The sequence below is a fragment of the Cardiocondyla obscurior genome, linkage group LG08, assembly GCF_019399895.1.
Source record: "Cardiocondyla obscurior isolate alpha-2009 linkage group LG08, Cobs3.1, whole genome shotgun sequence".
NCBI classification, from domain to species: Eukaryota; Metazoa; Arthropoda; class Insecta; order Hymenoptera; family Formicidae; genus Cardiocondyla; species Cardiocondyla obscurior.
In genome coordinates, this window is record NC_091871.1 from 1,515,702 (window position 1) to 1,534,876 (window position 19,175).

The 19,175-nt window shown below is 42.1% G+C and overlaps 5 protein-coding genes across 5 annotated transcripts; 2 read left to right on the plus strand and 3 right to left on the minus strand.

The window, feature by feature from the left end:
* Positions 1-4,101: 4,101 nt before the first annotated feature.
* On the minus strand, positions 4,102-7,198 carry LOC139104887 (uncharacterized). Its single transcript, XM_070660634.1, has 4 exons — positions 7,132-7,198; positions 5,618-5,852; positions 5,442-5,532; positions 4,102-5,365 (listed from the first exon to the last, which is right to left on the minus strand). Exons 1-4 carry the CDS (start codon positions 7,168-7,170, stop codon positions 5,143-5,145), a joined length of 588 nt encoding a protein of 195 aa, XP_070516735.1. The 5' UTR covers positions 7,171-7,198; the 3' UTR covers positions 4,102-5,142.
* Positions 7,199-8,213: 1,015 nt separating this feature from the next.
* Positions 8,214-11,390, plus strand: LOC139104948 (ubiquitin carboxyl-terminal hydrolase MINDY-3 homolog). Its single transcript, XM_070660747.1, has 5 exons — positions 8,214-8,545; positions 8,891-9,290; positions 9,385-9,653; positions 9,743-10,040; positions 10,128-11,390. The coding sequence occupies exons 1-5, from the start codon at positions 8,440-8,442 to the stop codon at positions 10,432-10,434; spliced, it is 1,380 nt and encodes a 459-aa protein (XP_070516848.1). The 5' UTR covers positions 8,214-8,439; the 3' UTR covers positions 10,435-11,390.
* Positions 11,391-11,466: 76 nt separating this feature from the next.
* Positions 11,467-14,732, minus strand: Atu (Another transcription unit). The gene is made up of 6 exons (XM_070660741.1): positions 14,349-14,732; positions 13,255-14,070; positions 12,742-13,160; positions 12,072-12,662; positions 11,799-12,000; positions 11,467-11,691 (listed from the first exon to the last, which is right to left on the minus strand). Exons 1-6 carry the CDS (start codon positions 14,401-14,403, stop codon positions 11,546-11,548), a joined length of 2,229 nt encoding a protein of 742 aa, XP_070516842.1. The 5' UTR covers positions 14,404-14,732; the 3' UTR covers positions 11,467-11,545.
* A 97-nt stretch (positions 14,733-14,829) lies between these two features.
* Positions 14,830-18,104, minus strand: LOC139104952 (dnaJ homolog subfamily B member 12). The gene is made up of 7 exons (XM_070660755.1): positions 17,818-18,104; positions 17,511-17,664; positions 17,129-17,274; positions 16,911-17,051; positions 16,591-16,840; positions 16,353-16,516; positions 14,830-16,237 (listed from the first exon to the last, which is right to left on the minus strand). Exons 1-7 carry the CDS (start codon positions 17,948-17,950, stop codon positions 16,125-16,127), a joined length of 1,101 nt encoding a protein of 366 aa, XP_070516856.1. The 5' UTR covers positions 17,951-18,104; the 3' UTR covers positions 14,830-16,124.
* Positions 18,105-18,323: 219 nt separating this feature from the next.
* Positions 18,324-19,116, plus strand: Rpl39 (ribosomal protein L39). The gene is made up of 3 exons (XM_070660770.1): positions 18,324-18,431; positions 18,544-18,647; positions 18,984-19,116. The coding sequence occupies exons 1-3, from the start codon at positions 18,333-18,335 to the stop codon at positions 19,030-19,032; spliced, it is 252 nt and encodes an 83-aa protein (XP_070516871.1). The 5' UTR covers positions 18,324-18,332; the 3' UTR covers positions 19,033-19,116.
* Positions 19,117-19,175: the final 59 nt, after the last annotated feature.

The window sequence follows — 19,175 nt, forward strand, 5'->3', positions numbered from 1 at the left end:
ATTATTTTGTAACGCGCGCGGAAAAAAAAAAAATGTTTGCGCGTTTAGTTTTATCGCTAAAGTATTTTTATTTATTTTTTTTTTTATAATATTTAAATATTGAAAATTACTTTTATTAACTTTGAGTGCTTTTAGTGCCCAGAGTAGGTTTTTTTTAAATGTTGGTTTAGTTACATAGTACATTTATTTGGGATCTTCCGTGAGAGAGGGTGGTATCAGTAATTTTCCGAGGACGAGAGGCGTCGATCTCGGAAGCGGGCGAGCTAGATATGCACTCGGCGGAGATGCGCCCGCGATGGAATATATGTATAAATGAAACGTGGGATTTTCACCGGGCCCGGCATCATAAACCATCTCGACGGCCTCGGGTTTCTCTTTCGCCGGTGCACGAAAAGAATGCAATTTCTAATATTTATGATCGTTTTACTGGCCGCCGTGAGTGGTATCGATTGTTTAGGTCATGTTACCATTTGTGCGGTCACGTAGCATCTTAATTGGCGACGGTCGGCATTTCGAAACGTGGGAGGCTCGAAATTAAAAAGGATCCCCGATTCGAGACGCGATTTCGGTACGGAATACTTTCCTACATTCAGTGCATTATGTACATAGGAGCGAAAACGGTGGATTTATGTTATTCCTCGCTATTGTTCCGGCGAGAAGAGACGGGGGGACGTATTGTCGCGGGGAAGAACTTGAAGACAATCCGATTTCGTGCGAAGAGGCGAAGAGGAGAATTCACGCCTCGGTGAATTCGATTCTTTTTCCTCTTCTTATCGTCGCGATCGCGTTGCCGGGGCTACTTTCGCGACGAGGATCAAAATAATCTGGATAAAATAAAAAAAAGAAAAAAAAAATCTACGATTACGATTGAACAAAGTCGTACTTCTCGATTGGTCTTTCAAAAGAATCTATTAAAAGGGAAACGTAAAAAAAAAAAAAAAGAAAACACGCGACATTGTAGCGTTTCTTAATTAATTTATCTCGGTTAATTTTTCGCAGGCAATTTTTGGTAAATCATGAAACACCCAGAAATTTATTTGCATGCACATTGGCCCCGCGAGTAACGGAGCGAGTCGACAGTTCATTAATCGCAAAACCGTTCGAGTGAACGTACCCGATGTGTAATATTACACGTCGTAATATTATATGTACGCAATATGACGCGGCGCGTTCTCTTCGGCGTCGCGTGTTACCACACGTAGAAGGGCTCTCGCTCGACAAACAACCACTCGAGACACCCCCGTCGGCGCGATTTTACACGCGGCTGTCCGGAAACGGATTTAATTAGCCTTCGAGACACATACCGTTGACTTAGAAGAGTCTTGTTAACACAAGTCATGTCGGGTATTTACATTATCGATTTTCAGAACGTTTCGCTGGGCTTAAATATCAATTATGTCGTCTCAATTAATTACTATTATTATTCTCGTAATTATAATTTAATCTAAAAATTAAATTAATATTTATTCGACGACATAAAAGCGGCTGACGTCTTTAAAAACGAGGCGACCCAAGTCGCTTCCGCATAGCCGCAGTGACATGTCAGCGATCGGATCGCCATAAAAACCCCGAATGATTGCGCAACGTACCGCTTCTCTTGGAAAATCAATCGCCTAGACGAAATGCGCGAAAGCCGCGGCAGCGGAACATAGATACGCATTTGTCCACACACATATATATATACTCGCGAATGATTAATCGTTTGTACATATACAAATAAGGTCTGTCGCAGAAGAGCGCGTGGGCGCGATTGCTCCCGGGACCACTGTGCCTCTACAAAATAATTTTTTTCCCCGTGTCGTTCGAAAGATCATTAGATTTGCTCACGCCATTACTCAACTGCCCGTTCTGTTACCCAATGTAACATAGAGTCCGACATCGCTTGGCATGCAACGTTTCTCCATACTTTCCACTAAATTTTCAGCTCGCGATCCGCCGAGCGATCGCATCGAATCTTTATCGCGGCGAGCTATCCGAAAAAGCCTATTCGACGAAAGAGCTCTGCGGGCGCCGAGCGATTTATCAACGATGACCGAATCCTTCTTTCGGCTCGAATTGCAAGTATTAGCCGACCCAAGAGCCCACAATCGCGACGCAGAATCACTTGGTTTCAGCGCCGAGACGCTTTTTCCCACCGTGCGCGGCTATTTTCTGCTGGGCTGCGATATTTAATGCAACACGTCAAGTCGGTTTTCTACTTTCGAAGCCGCGTTTGAACGATGCCTTAGATAACGCAGATTGTTGTATTGTGTTATGTTATTACGTTATCTCCGCATCGGATAATAGCGCGAAAATGCAATCCCCCGCGATCTTTCAAACGGCACGGTGGAATTTCAATTTCGAGACAACGATCTCGCGCAGCAGACTGTAAAACCCCGTCGGTGATTCCAATTAACGAATTATGATTTTCGTATGAAAGTTCACTTGGCCTCTCGCTTCTCCTCGCGTTCACGTTAGATCCCCAGAACCCCGTGGTCTTTTTCAAAGCCGAAACAACGTTCATCCGACGTCATATTGACCAGATTGTAACAAACACGTAATTTTCTGGTCACAACTTGGCTAATTGACGTCAAACTGTTATTATAATAATTTTTTTTTTTCTTTTTTATCCCCTCATGTTGGTGCAGCGAATAAATGCGCGCCTCGCGCAGCTCATTCCAGACGATATAGTTTGCAAAGCAACTGCTATCTTTCCCAGGTTAACGATTCACCTTGATGAGAGAAGAGAGAATCGTGCTATTTTTCGTCACAACGCGACGTAATCGCAGCGAGGGATCAAGAGCTTTAACGATCTGTATCCCCATTACCGTGGCACAATTTCAAAACGATAGCCACGGCGCGGAATATGGAAACGGCAATAGAAGATCTCGGCCTCCGTTCGCGTAATCTTCCAAGTGTCCGAAGGTGTCGCAATCGTCATTATACGGACGCTTTCTCTCTCTTTTTCTCTCTCTCTCTCTCCCTCTCTCGCCCTTAGATCGTCAATCGATAGATTCCCAAATTCGCGAAAGCGGACTCTCCTAATATATCTTTCGAAAGCCGCTTGATAATGCGGAGAATTCCGACTTTCGATGTCTCTTAAGGTTGACAGGAGCCGCTGAAGAGGAGTATGTCTATTAATACGTCTCGCCAACGCTTAACGCGGTGCCCATTGCGGATTCCAAGCTTCTCGTCTGCGGGACTAGTGACCCGTTTAATGTACGTAATATGGTAATTGCCGGCGAGAAAGGAAGAGCGAGAGGAAAAGCGAGGTGGCGAGAAATAGGCGCAGGTTGAAGAGAGGAGACCAACATATTGCCCTTGACCGATATATATCTTGCGTCTATCGAAAAATTTATGTTCCCGTTGCCGCGGCGAAATAGCTGGGTCTCGGGTCCCCCTACATACACAGTGATGTCACTTAAATGTCACTTAAATTACTTGACGCCGCTGCCTTCGCGGCGCGGATCGAAAATGATGCGCGGTTGCGATTAGATAGGAACGGTAATCGTTCTTTGGTATTTCAAAAACAATCAAAGCGAGGAACGCGAGTCTGTATCTAATCACATAATCGCGAACTATTTTTATTCGGATTATCTCGACCTGTGACTAACAAATTCGTACTCCCTAGAATTGATCTTGTAAAAAAAAAAAATTGAATTCGAACGAGGAGCACAAGTCGATCTAATCGCAGGCTATTTTGATCCGGATTATTCGGACCCGCGTCGCGAAAGCAGCCTTGGGTCCAGCTCGCCATCCGAGAGAGACCATCCGTTCGGTGGCCACGATGGGTGAAAGTCAAACTAATTACAGCGAGTACGCGCCAGCTCGTGTTGCAAGAGTCCGCGCTAAAAAACGGCGCGATTCACCAGCGGGCCGAGCGAATACCGGGCCGCCAAACCGGAACCCGAACGGGAGCGCGGCTCTAACTTCATCGCAATCTGACGAATGCAATTAATCTTTTTTTTTTTTTCTCTCTTTCTCTCTTTTTGCGCGCCACTACCATCGCCGCGTACGTCAATTCTCAAAGGATTCGAAGCGACGAAGATTAGAAGCGAGACATTAGCGCGAGCGAATGAGGAAGGCGCTTGTTCTACCATTAACTAATCCAAGCGAGTCGCCTGGTATCGTGAATTATCTGATCGCAAAACGGGTCACCTGGCGCGTAATTCGGCGATGCTCTTTCATCGTGCCCGATTTAACGGACAAATTTCACCGCACGAATTTCACCACGCGCGCCTTAACGTCGTTAAAACTTGCGAAAGCATCAGAAAATTCAAACGCGCCGCGATTTAACCGACAAATGATTTGGTAAAAGCCTCGCAATAACGATATATTATTTCCCGTAAAATCTTGGTGTTGATTAAAAATGATAGTTCGGAAGAATGTCCTAAGGTACTTCGAATGGGTTTATATCTTTCAAATATCGCTCGCGAGATATGGATATTCGAATTATTCCTACGTTCGACTCGATTATGAAATAAATCAACTCGGAGGCTGTTAAATAATAAAATACTGTTTGTAATTTAAATATTCTTATAACTTCAAGAATTAAAATTTCCTTTCTTGTTAAAGAGAAACATTGAGAATCATCCGTATTGCATAATAAAAAGTTTTCTATGCGCATTCGATGAATAATCGTATATATAAAACTGCTTACAAATAATTGGAAAAAATATTTCAACTTGCGCGCATAAATATATATATATATATATATAATATATAAAACATAACGAAATATAATTTATATTATTAAAAAAAAAAAAAAAAAAGAATTAACATAAATAATAATTTTATGAAAGTAGAAATTCGGCCACGCTTAATTGAGTGCCCGTTTAATTAAATTTCAATCTTTTATTCTGCAAAATGGAAAGTAAATTGTTTTCCTCTGGGTGAAGCACGATTGTCGGTCGAGCGTTAAATTAATTTCTAATAATGTCGCATCTTATACTTATCGCGATGCTAATTGAGCCACGAGGGTCTTATTACGCGACGAATACGCCGCGCCCGAGTGTCCAGACTCAACCTTCACTTCGTGACGCTCCTTTGAAGTACTATTTAATTTAAACCCGCCACTTTAAAAAATCATCTTTGCCGGAGATGGCGATCTCACGAATCGAACGGACTGTCATTACTACCTAACTTAACTCCGCAGTTATTAAACTACGTTTTATTGCCAACTTTGCCATCGGCGTTGTGTTTCTTTAGCGAGCTACGATTTTTCTCAGTCTGATAATTATCTGTTAGCACAGACGGCGGGTTTGTTGCGGAAGGGCTGGAAACTTTGTCAGACGTGGTCCTGTTTATCGGCAACTTCTCCTGAGAAGCGTCCAAGGATCCCTCGTCCCTCTTTCTTTCGATGTAGGCTTTCAGACGTTTCAAAAAGCTAGAAATACACAAAACGTTTTAATGTAACCAGCGTGTACTTTAAAGCCGCGTAATTTTCGCGTGAGAGATTTTACCTGTACTGTTGCGACTTGGACGCGAAGTTCTTGATTCGATGACTGATTTGAATTTGCGACCCGTCTCGAGCTCGAATGGTTATATTTATACCTGTGTGTGAGATCAAATAATTTTTTTTTTTATTTCTTTTTCTTTTCCAGTGCAATATATCGCGCTGCAAAAGATTTCTGCTTACCTTCTATTTTTTCGTGGCTCTGATTGAAGCACGATGTCTGCTCCAGTCGACACTCGAGTATATTCTTGGCCGTTAGCATCGCGTGTTCGTAAATTAACGGGTCCACCTTGGAGTCCTCGGTGTCGGTCACAGTCGTCACGGGCTCGTCGTCCGATTTGCCATGCGACTCCACGACAAACGTAACCGCCATCGAGCCAGCCTCGATGATACAGTACAGGAACAGCAATTGCGCGATCTAAGGAAATGATAATCCGTCCTTTTTTACTTTGCCAGCCGTTTCGTAACGGCCGCTTTTATTGTCGGCTTAATGTTACCGCGCCGGCATTTCACTTTTACGCCGGCTTGCGATATTTCCGAGTACCCGCGAATTACTTATGATACCAGAACATCGACGTACATACGTGATGACGGTGCGCGCGTAGATTCTAACTTTGTTCCGTTCTTTCGACACTACGAAAGCGAAAGCAGAGCCGGAACCGCCACGGTTCACCAATCTGCGATGGACCATGCGGGAGGTAGACCGCCAAGAGGAGCAGAAAGTTGAAACAATGACAATTTGGCGTAATCGTGACAAAAAGAATGACGCAAACTCTTCATATATTTTTTTTTTTTTTTTTGTATTAATAGAACTGAATTGTTGACGTTACTTTTACAGCCCGCCCGCATCTTTGGACTTCATCAGCGCGATCCGCGTAAAATCTCGTCCGGAACCATGACCGAGGGTGATGCCACATGCGGTCGGAAGGCGCTAATTTCTTTCAGCGGGACCTGCGAAGCGTTTCGGAGCGCGAAGAGATGCCCGGCGACGCGCTCATTCATTTGCGGGGCCCCGATTGCAGAACGGCTACTTGACAATGAGGTCCGGCTTATATAACGGAAGGATACTTTTCCCCGATTATTACCTCGCGACTACCGGCAAAGAAAGATCGTATGAATGGGTCAGCCCTCGGTGCCGAAAGCGGCGGAAGGTCGCCGCTCGCCTTGGAGCCGAGAAGAGACACGCTTCGCCTCGTTTCGCGTTTTATAAGCGGCGAATGGAAGTTTCCGAATGGATTAAATCGAAAAAGGAGTTTCATTCGCGCTGGTGGACGGATGGACTCATTAAGTAAGCCCGTATCAAATTGCGATCGAATTCGAACTGGTGTCAGTGGAAAGGGGAAGCCAATATTACGTATGATTCAACAAAACTCCGCTTCGGCCGGCCGAATTCCAGACCAATCTTTGATCTTAATAGTCTGACACGGTCTTTAGGATTACCAACGCGGCACGATTACGCGAATGCGCGAGCGAGCTCGCGAGAGGCAAACCACTTCCGCGTCTTGATATCTCACGGCGGTTCCGCTCGCAAACGCGAACTCATAAGACCTCGGAACTGTAACAAAGTATGCGCGATTACTCGCGAGCAGCTACCAGCAATTATGACTCGTTAGGTCCGGCGGAATCTAATTACGCTACGTGATTAGCGTACAAGTGCGTGCTCGAGGAGAAAACACCCGTTATAGAAGATTACGTACCTTCGTGTAACTCGGAAACATGTTTTCCGAAAAATACATACGTTTCCTGGCGCGTGTATTTGGACCGACTGGCTCACGTCGCTTCGAGAAGTATTGTTTTTCCCATTTCGATTTGAACGACCTTTCGGTGTACCGTACCGTGAATCAAAACGAGAAGAGTGAGCCCAAATAAAGCAACATATATGTATAAACGACCGCGGGTCGTTGAAACGAAAAGAAATGTAAAAGAAAACGATTCAAATAACAATTTTATACATCTCAAAATTACTTCAAAGCTCAATTTTTTTTTTTTTTTTTTTTTTTTAATTAATAAAATATTAATTATTTCTGAAAATTGCCACGAGACTTTCTAGACGTTCTACTCAATATTCTTTCCAAGAACGAAGAGAGGTAAAATGTTTTTTTTTATTTGTTTTCCGGAACAAAATTAAGCTCTTCGGCTTTTCGCGAAATGTTCCTCGCATTTTTCTTGAAATCGCGAGAACGCGGTGTCAAGCCATCGCAAAACGCCTTCTTGCCCACGGTCGTAGATTTATGAGCATTTACTTTCACTCAGAATGCTCGATTACGAGCAATAACGAATAATGTGTATACTATATATAACGCACGAAACGGCGCGTTATTTATTTTATCGAGATAAGGCTGTGCATGCACGTCGTATTAAAGTACGATCGCTTAAGCGTAATTTACGCCTGGGCAAAAAAAAAAGAAAAAAAAGAGCCGCACGCAGTAATAAGGGCAGTGGAAATCGTCGGACACATCGGCAAATTATATTTGCATGGATTATATAAAAGCGATTATGTAAGTCGACCGCGAGCGGTGATTTACAAACATTATCAATCGGCACCGAAGTCGTCGCTTTATTAAAATTTATTTTCAATTAATCATTTTAAATAAATAACTTTAAATGCAGATTCAATGAGAAAGAGATAAAGTGGCCGAATTAATTCAACCCGTTGAATTCAAACCTGCGGTCTCGAGTGCGCGCCAGCGCGGCCCGCTCTCTCGAAGTTGTTCGAGATATCGATTCCTGAGCACCGCTAAGTGGGCGGGAGGTGGAGGAAGGATCGCGTTCGTCTTCGATGCACTTTACGGAAGAGAAAGCGGCGCAAAATGGCGGCGTGCTTGGCCGTTTTCCGTCGCGTGAAATAGGTTATCGGGGTGTTGCCTACATGCGACCGACGTTTCTGCGAGACACGACGTCCAGACAGTAGTAATACCGTGACGGGTATTATGATCGCCGGCAGATAAGGCTCGTGGGCACGGCGCGTTTTGATCTCCCGTATTATCGCGCGTACCCGAAGGATAATGGCCGATAATGCCGTCGCAGGCGACGACGAGCTCCTGAAAAACGTTAAAACCCTCTTATGGGGTTCAGCCGTCAAGGAGGACGTCTTCAAGCAATGGGCGCAAGGTACCACACGAAAAATATACCCGCAAGTCGTAATCCTGGTTCGATGGTTAACCAGTGGCGACAATAGCCGCGATCATATTAACGAAAAACAGCCCGGGGAACTCGTTCGTCACTCCTCCCCGGCTGATCCAAGCAAAGACTTTCACCTGACGGCCAATCTAGAGTCAATAGTTTTTAAGTTTTTCGACATAGAATGAATGTTGAATGGCATGCACTTCTTATATAATGAATGTAGGACATAATGTAGCTAAAAGTTGATAAAACTAACAAGAATAGTGTAAAATATGCTATCTACTGTTAAATATTTATGTATTATAATTGTATAATGGCTTATTTTGCTTACAGGCTTTTACTTTAGCTTGGATGAGCCGACTGCGCTCATACAGAGGGAAGGTGGACCCTGCGCGGTGATAGCGGCAGTTCAGGCGTTTATTTTGAAGCAGCTACTTCTAGAAAGCGATGTTATTACTTGGAAGACCGTAAAGCCCGAGAAGTGTGATCAGCTACTCGTGAAAGCGATGTCCGAGATTATAAATCAAGCAGCTAACACTCAGGATCCCAAGTATACGGTGGTACACGCGATCGATTCGAACGGCTTCGCGTCCGGCAGGGAGGACGTTGACGCAAAATCAGCAGAGTCGACCGCGAGCTCGGGCAAAGACATTAGCGAAAGTAATCAAATTAGCGACGCGCAAGCTTCGAAGCAGGCGTCATTGGAGTCAGAGGTTTTTCATTCTCAATTAAGGTACATTTTGCTACGTTTTGATAAAAATTAAATATATATAAATATAAATTAAATAAGTATATTAATAAATTGATAATTTCATTATCTATTTTAGGATATTTACGACAAGTAGCATTGATGATGTAGAGGATTTCTTCACGGAACGAATCGGAATGCTGAAAGAGCAGTACGGCATCCTGCTATTACTCTATACGGTGATGTGTACAAAGGGCGTCTCGGAGATATGCTTCGAAATGTCGGATCCCACGGAGCCCATGATCGACTCCACTTACGGATACGGAAGCCAAAGTTTAATAAATTTAATGCTCACCGGTCGAGCAGTCAGTCACGTCTGGGATCACGATCAAAATATTAGTGGATTAAGTAAGATTTCGATTTTTCCTTACCTGTACATTTAATCGCCATCGTTTCAATTTAATTATATGTATACTATTAATATACGAATTTTACAGAATTACGCGGTATTGACAAGCAGAACACGGTGGGATTTCTCACTCTTTTGGAGCATTTACGGTATTGCGAAGTGGGAACGTTTCTGAAGTCGCCGTCGCACCCGATTTGGGTGCTGGGATCGGATACGCATTTAACCGTGCTCTTCTCCACGGAGAAGCGTCTGGTGAGCCCGGAAACGCCGTCAGAGCAAGCGCGAAGAATTTTCAAGCGCTTTGACCCGGAGGGAAACAATTTTATCGCGGCAAATTTGCTGCAGGACGTTTTACGGGAATTGGGATTAGTGGCCGATGCGGAATAGTACGTGCTCATTTTTTACTTACATTAACATTAAATTTCTGACAGAAATAACTTCAGCGCGAGTCTCACGTTGAAATGTTCTTGCAGCGTCGACATCATGAGAAAAAAGCTGGACGGCGAAAACTTAGGAATAATACTGCTCGCGTCGTTTATGGACGAATTCTTTCCCGAGGAGCCGCAGATGTGCCCAGATATGTTCGTCTTGTACCACTACAACGGTCTGCAGCGCAGCAACCCAGAGAACAGAGTGAAGTACCACAAAGGCCAGGCGGTGCTGCTGGAGTGCACTGTCAAGTGCATTATGGACAGTAACCCCATGCTGACGGTCCTGCAAACGAAGTGGCCATGGATTGAGATACAGTGGGACATAGGGCGGAATCCTAGTTTAAATTAGAACTTACGAACTGTAATATATATGTATACAATGGAGCATAGAGTGACCTGATTGAGCGCTTCTATAGGGTACCGTTGAGGAGGATTACCACTTTAAGATCGTAGTCTAGTCAAATCGGCCATCTCTTGGGTTGCATTGGCGAATACCGCGAAGCTATTAAGCATACCTGCCAGTAAGGGATATTCGTTGTTTCAATTGAAGTACGTAGTGTTCGTAACGCATGGTCAGTACGCGAGATCTGCTAAGGATGTCTGCAACTTGTTTCTAAGTATTGCACCACACTGACTGTGTCAATCGAGGCAAAGTAATTTATTTTTATCGAATATACCGTCGAAGGAAATGGAAAATACCTAACTCTAATGTTTCTCAAAAAGATATCTTAACGAAATTTTTCAACACGATAGAATTCAACGGTCGACTGTACGCAATATACAGTGACACGAGGCTTTCAAGAGAGCTCCGCTTACTTGCGCAATTTATTTCGTAAACAAAAAATTGCTTTTTGTTGTACACGGAAAACAAATTCTATCTGAGTTCTAATAAAGCTCATATTTTGTTGTATGTTATGTAAATGAGGTGTTGCGGAGGCATTACGGACAGTCATTTCTTCTAAAAGTTTTCCGTGCGTCATTATTTCGTCGTTCTTGCCATAAAAATTATTCGAGTCAATTTAGATAACAAAATTTGGGATACTTATGCGAGAGAAACTCTCGCGCAGAAAGCACTATCATTGAAGCTGTTAAATTCCAAGTTCCCTCTCCCCGGCTGAGGTTCACGAAAATCGAGCCTATTGAAAAATTAACGTGCGAAGATAAGGATAAAAATATGGCACGCACTGTCGAAATACTACTTAATACACGATAATTTTTAATGGACATTTGGTCAACGTTTATTTTATATGACTTTTGCAGAACTGCAGTTATGTTAAATAATAAACTTACTACTTTTGAAAAATAGTTATCGCAGTGTAATTTCCCACTCTGCGTTAATAATTAATCCTGTTAGCGATTTACGTCGCTCGCTACAGAAAACTGCTGCTTACCAATTTATTTTAATTTGCTTTCACATTTAACTATTTAATACATGTATTTATCGTTTTATTTACATTAAGTTAAATATCTTCGCCGCCGCTGCCCACGGAACTGTCGGAATTAGACTCTTCGTCTGAATCTTTAAGGATCTTTCCTTTAATGTTTTTCTTGGGTCTGTGTGTTTCAATATCGGACCCCTCTTCGTCAGAAGAATAAATATTTGATGCTGAAATAAACCACATATACATTAAAAAAAAATATTAAAAAAAAAACTATATATACTTTAATTTAAAGTTTATTTAAATGTAATGCAAAGAATGTAAAAAAAATAACCTTTGGAAGGAATCGCTGCGCCCTTTTTATACTTATTTTTTATGGCTGCCAATGAGATTGCACCCTCATCATCGGAGCCGTCGTCATGATAAGCGTTGCCGCTGTATGCTCCTGTGGCACGATTGGTGTTTCTAATACCACCGGTGCTCTTTTTCGTTTTATTCTGAACTCGTACAGACATACGCAGCTTCTCTTCTTCTTTCTAAAAATAAAGAAAAAGAACAATAAGAAATATCGAAACGGCAAGCAATTTTTTAATGTGCGAATACCCACCTTCATTAACTCGCATCTGTTCTGATCCGGGTTCATTCCCACCTGAGAGAGAACCTTGATCCCGGAGGTCTTCTGCGACCGGTCGGCTAAGGACATCGTCATCTTCCTGTGCGTGAACGACTCGGTGGAGTGCGGCCGGAATGTCAATTTTGTGCGGAATACCGCTTGGCCCTGGAGACCTGTACCCTGTCGAATGTAAAGGTGGTTGTGGTCACCCTGCAGCGGCTGCTTGTACACGTCGAAGATTTCCGAACCCAGATGTAGGGACATACTGCCGTCCGACCATTTGACAAATCTCGCGTTGCTCTGCTTTACCATTTTGCCCTCATCGTTAAAAATATCCTTCCATCGCAGCGTGTTCTCAACTTTGAGTTTCAGTCGGGCGCGACCTTCTTCATCTAGAGTCTCTTCCTCATCGATCTCGTCCTCGTAGGTCTCGTGATCGAACGGTCGCGTCTCGACGGACAGGAAATTAGGCAGCTTAACGAAGTGAATTTCGCGTCCCAGGTCGGTGGTGATTTTCGGAATTTCAACGTCGATACGGGTTTCTGGAGGCGGCTCTGGTTCTTCCTCTTTGTCTTTATCTTCCTCCTGCATAAAGAATTAATATTAACATACGGTTTTCTAATCGGGAAAGTAGAATTGTTTATTTCTCTTCTCGAGAACTTACGTCTTCGGCAACGACTTGACTTGGACCTTCCCCGCCGCTTTCAGACCTGCCGCGGCTGTGGCTCCTACTTCTACTTCTGCTCCTGCTTTTACTTTTACTTCTACTCCGACTTCTGCTTCTGCTTTTACTTCTGCTGCGACTTTTGCTCCTGCTTTTGCTTCGGCTACGGCTTCGCTCTTTCACCTCTAATCCTTTTTCTTTTTCGTCGTCAGTACTAATGTCGCTTGCGTCACCGAACAGCGCGTCCGCGGTGGGAGCGACGCTGTTCTCCTTGTCGGCTGTCTCGTTGTCCGAGTCCGATTGTATCACTGGCTTGGCCCGTTTAACAGTCTTCTCTGTGTCAGAGCCAGAACTGCTATGTTCTCGTTTACTCTTCCCTCGATCCTCGTCCTCACTTTCATCGGACTTGGGGCTTCGATCTAATTAAACAAAGAAAATCAAACAATAAAATGAATTAGCACAAACCAAAAAGAACCTTTTAAACGTTTTAATTAGTAAATTGGCGACACAAACCTGCTTGTTTAAAGGACTTGTTCGACTCATTGTCGCTTTTGTCGTTCTTGGGACTTTTGGATTTGGACCTCTTTTCAAACTCTTTCGAGCTCTCTTGTTTCGCCGACGCGAACGAGCCTGCGGACTTGTTGCTCCTCTGCGACGATACGCTCCGCGACCTGCGACTCTTCGGCGACTCGTCACCGGAGGCGTTGGACGCCGGGGACGCCGGAGTCTTAGACTTTCTCTCTACCGACCTAGACCTCGAGCTGACTGGCGACTTCGGGCTCGATGAGCGCACGCTGCCGCGCGGAGACTGCGAACGCGAACGGGCAGACTTCCGAGATTCCGCCGAGCTGCGGGAGGCCGCCGACTCCGGCGTGCCGCTTCTAGATCGCGGCGAACCGGATTTCCCGCTTCGCGACCTAGGCGAGCCGGACGTTTCGCTGCGGACGGAGTCCACGCTCGAACGTCGCGAGCCAGAGCCGGCTGGTGACCCAGACCGGCTGTCGGACTTGCCGTCCAGTTTGTTCGGCTCGGTTGGATTCTGGCTGACGGATCTGGACGTACGACCGCCGCTGACGTTGGACGTAGGTGAGGCTGGCGAGCCGGGTGATCCTGGTGAGGCGGGCGAACCTGGAGAAGCAGGGGAGGCTGGAGAAGCTGGAGAAGCCGGGGAAGCTGGAGATGCCGGCGAGGTAGGAGAAGCCGGTGCCCCGTTCTCGTCCTCGGAGTGCTCGCTCCTAGCATTGCTCAACGTCTGCACTGGAGCCTGAGACGCCCGGCTGCCGCTTCGACTAGATCTTGAAGACCCCGAAGCGTTGTCCGACTCTGAACCTGAAAGTAAAACAAAGTTAGAGATTTTTTTTTTCTATTATTATATAAAACATAACTTCGAAAAAGATAATGTCGAACGAAACAACTGATCCTGGAATAAATGCAAAATGTTATACTATTTTATGGAATAACAATCTGGGAAAGATAACCTCAAAAAAGATACCTCGCTGGCCAAGCTTATTTAATTCTATAAATGCAATGTAATAAATTAATGTTTCATTGAATAAAAGAACTTTGGAAAAACGTGTGAGCATTCGTAGTTTTTTTTTTTTACATACCAGAATCGCCGCTGGAATCTCGTAGGCTTTCCCGCATCGGTGACATGTTTGTCATGCGTTTGGTGTTGAAAATCTTCAAAGTAGTCGCGAGCCGCCAGTTTTAGAGATAATACGGCTCGCACGTGAAGCTTCGGAGTTTAGAGACGCATATTGCATGCAAGAAGAAGGCAAATAACCACTAAATAAACCACTTTTCCTCAGTATTTTTCCGAGGACTTACTACGTTTACACGCGGCAGGAATCACACAATTATCAGGCTAACGGCTACTCCAGTCCTGCGATGGAGATCAAAATAATTTCCACGATTTTGATTGGGTAAAATGTTTTACTAATGAACTTCATATCAGATAGTAAATCAACAGGTAAAAATAAAATAATACGTGCGAGCAAATTACAAAGTATCTTTATTCGTGAGGTCGATTTTATGCTACTTTACCTTGAGAAAAAAAAAAGAAATTAACTTTTCAAATAAATTCAAGTATTTTGAAAGTGGGAAAGAAAATTTATTAATCGCCAACTCAATATCGGGTGAAAATGTTCCTTTCTGTTCCTGTTGACTTACTTATATATTAAAACAAGATATATATTATATCAACGAAAATTCATAACACTTGATATGAATCAATTAGTAATAAATACTGAATTTCTTTTTGTTTGTACACGAAAATAATGAACTTAAGACAGATTACAAACAATTTTCTGCATCAAAATATCGTTTGCAATCATAAGATTATTAAAAAAAAAAAAAAAAATTGAAATAATAGTAATAACAATTATTACTTATTTATCGTAATATATATATGTATATATATATTAATAGAGAAGCAATTCGGCATAATATACATGTGTAATGATTTAAATTTGAGTTTTGTATATTTGTAATAAAATAAATATTTAAAAACAGAGTGCTATTAAAAAGAGACTAATTAAAAAATTAAAATTAATCGAACACATTGTCAAATTGCTTCCTGCCTTTTTTTGTTAAACTGTACAATAATTGCAAATGTGTACATCATGAAAAGTCGCTAGAAATAGCACGTACTAACAACGTCGGTTGTGCAATCACATTCCGAGTGTAAAATATAAATTGCTACAGATTTACAATTTAATTGCAATGGAGAAAAGCGTCGTTACGAAATAAATTGGACCCTGCGAGTCTCTGAAATCGTTTACATACTTATATACGCGTGATATATTCCTTTCGTCTATGCTACCTATGCAATCGTACTTACAAGTACTAGGCTTTCATTTTGTTTGCTCATAGTAAATAATTGAGTATTCAAAATGATCATTACCTCCTAATATTTCACAATACGATATTTTGCTTTAAAAAGATGAAGAGGTAATAGCACGTATATTACATTTTTCTTTTGCAGTTTTTATCAATTTTTTCTTTTTTTTTTTTGTTCTTTTTTTTCTTTTAAGTATATTTATGACTAATAGACATGATTATTTTGAGAGAAAAAAAATTACGACGAACCGAAGAATACTTTCTCGTACGCATTTTCACTCAAGTAAAAGAAATTAAGGCTATAACTTTATTTACTCGTTCGTTATGCGATTCGCACGTGAAGTGAACGGCTGGAGCTCAAGTGTGTGTGTTGCGCGAGCTCGATTGGTCTCGAAATACGACTTACTCTGAGTGTATAAAGATACCTTACACGTAAAATTTATAACAAACTCCGTTATACACCCAAAGGTAATTATACATATGTAAATATAACGTACATACATCTACAACACACGAAACTCCTATGTCTAGCGTATATACTTTATCTATAATGCCTGCAGTTCTTGTAGCTTCCTACACGAGGGTGTTTCCAAATTTTTAGCCTTCATAAACAGATCTTGGTCTCCCAAGTTGCGTGCCTTCCACATTATGCCTTCTCCTATTAAAAAAATACACGAAAAATATTTTAAATAAAATTTTAAATTAAATTTAAACTAAAAAAAATATTTTTTTAAAGTATATAAAAACATGACCGAGACAAAGGAGATACGTACGATAATTCTTCTCTCTGGCACAGGTTTGCCTCAAATTACTCACGTACTCCTCCTCAATTGAAATTTCTAGCCTACGTAAACTCCCTTGGTATTCACTGTGAAAGTTCTCTTTAACGTAATATGGCACTTTCAAAACCTGAGTTGTTCTCGCCACGGAATATTTTCTGTAAAAAAAAGTTTTATTTTATCCGAAAAAAAAAATAGATTAATATTGAAATAATTTATTAATTATACTTACGAACTCGCGTGCAGACTATATACCGGGTCAGATATGAAAAAACTGCTCATCATAGTTAACAATATTAACAACAGAACTGGCAACATCTGAAGAAACGTAGTGTAACCGTTTGCTTGCTGAGAATGAGCATGTTGTGCTTGCGCTTCCGACTGCCGCATCCATCTTCCGCCTGGACGACGCATATAAAATTCTTGCTGAGGAAAGCTGACGCCGAAAAACATATTAAACAGCTCTTCAGCTGTAATATCAGCTAAAAAGACGATAAAAAGTTAAATTTAATGCACAAATTTGTATATTTTAACGAGTTTTAACACTTCTACCTTCAAATCCACGAGTGTAATTGTAATGCGTGTGACTTGCGCGACTGTGCGCGTTCTGCATGCGTTCCTCCTCAGAACCGTACATGTCGTACTGTTTCCGCTTCTCTGGGTCCGTAAGAATCGCGACTGCATTGCCAATAGCTATACAAAAACATATTTCTTGCATAAGTCCAAATACCTGTGCAGTAACTAAGCACAATTTCTCCTTTTAAACGCACCCTTGAATGCTTCGGCGGCACCGGGTGCTTTATTCTTGTCGGGATGCAATTGAAGTGCCAGTTTTTTGTAAGCCTTCTTAATATCACTATCCGTGGCATCTTTGTTGACCCCCAGAATCTCGTAATAATCCTTACACTTTCTTATCCTGTGACAATCGAGTAAAAAAAAATAAAATAAATAAAATAAAAAATAAAATAAAAAAATAAAATAAAAAATAAAATAAAATAAAATAAAAAATAAAATAAAATAAAAAATAAAATAAAAAAAATTATAAAATAAAATAAAATAAAAATACATACATTTATACAAAGTAATTAAAGTATTCTTTGCACATAATGCAAGATATCTCTCAAGCAATAAAAATAACGCCAGAATACGAACCTCTTCACGTGATCCATCTGCTCTTTCGAGTAATCGGCATTACTCTGAGAATGTGTACTTTCCTTAGCCACATTTTGTCGCTTTCTAACGTTAGGCTCAGCTGTCTCGGGCTTCCCGTTCTGCTTGGACAACACTGCCACTTCCGCCAGCAAATCTGCAAGTACAATTATTAAATTTTACCACAACTGCTGTCAAGAAAGGAAAAATGTACTCTCGCAGAAGCTGAAGGTCCAGCGTGACCCAGGTGCACAAGGATCAATGCAACAGTTTGCAGAGACGGGGGGGAGAAAGAGGAACGGTCACTTACCCTCGGCCTTCTTCGTCGGGTAGAGCTTCTGGGCCTTGCGGGCGAACTTCTCAGCCTCCTCGTACTTTCGTTCCCGCATATACCGCTCGGCGAGCTCCGTGCACCGCTCCGCCTCATCTTTATTGCTGTCCATTCCCAAGGAGTCACGCGAACGTAGTGACGAGGCAGAATGGTAAATAACACCGAGGCACGCGTGAAACTCCAAGCCCCGCGATACTTCACACCGACCGATTCAATTGCACGGTTACGTCACGCGCATCGTCACAGCTGAGCAGCGCTGGGACGTGACTGGACCTGTCGTCGACTCCGCGAGCAACAGCAATCGGTTTGCCTCCCGGCCGCGACGTCGTACTTGTTGAACGCGGATTGGCCAAGGAGTGGAGAGCGAAAGAAAAACCACTGCGCGATTTGACGCCGCGAAACGAACCAAAAGAAGAGCCCAATCCACAGACTTCTATAATATAGAAGTCTGTGGCCCAATCACTATAGAGAATATAGTTGTTGCCATCTATCAGATGGTTTCGCGAAAAGTGTTTTGTGAACACATGTGGAACGTTCGTGCTTCACGATCTTTCACTTCACGTGTTGTTGGAGAAGCGTCAGTAGGCGCGATGGTGAGTTTTGTTAATTCTATCCGTTTATATTGTTGCGATCTTAATTTTTTGCACGCGAAAGTGCTCAGCGGTCGCGGCTGTGGGTTCTGATTTTCTTTCGTGTCTGTTTCAGTCGGCTCACAAAACGTTTATCATCAAGCGGAAGCTCGCGAAGAAGCTGAAGCAAAACAGACCGATTCCACAATGGGTGAGAATGCGCACTGGCAATACCATTCGGTAGGTTCGAGCTTAATTAATTAATTAATTAATTAAGGGATATTGTTTACGTTTGTACGTGGCGTAAAAAAATGCACTTGCTTATTTAAACTGTAAGGATAATTACGTTACTTTTAATTTACCTGTATAGGTTAAGTATGTGTCCCGGTTTCTTGTATATGATTTCATAAAATATATTTTTTTAAATTAATACATAAATCACTGAAATAATTATAATTAAAAAATAATTATAAAATAATTTAAAGTAATTTAATAATATAAAAATTATCTAATAAAAGATTAAAGATTATAAGGGTTTATATTAAAGTTAAAAATTTTTTCTTCCTCTGTTTTCAGGTACAATGCAAAAAGGCGTCACTGGAGAAGAACTAAGCTAAAGTTGTAAATCACCTAGTTCTGTATCTCCAAATAATTAATAAAAATATTGCTGGTGTATCTTGAAAATAAAATGTCATCTGTTCAATATCAATGCAACTTGTATGTTACTATCACTCGAATAATGTACAACCGAAAATAAAACGAGTCTTA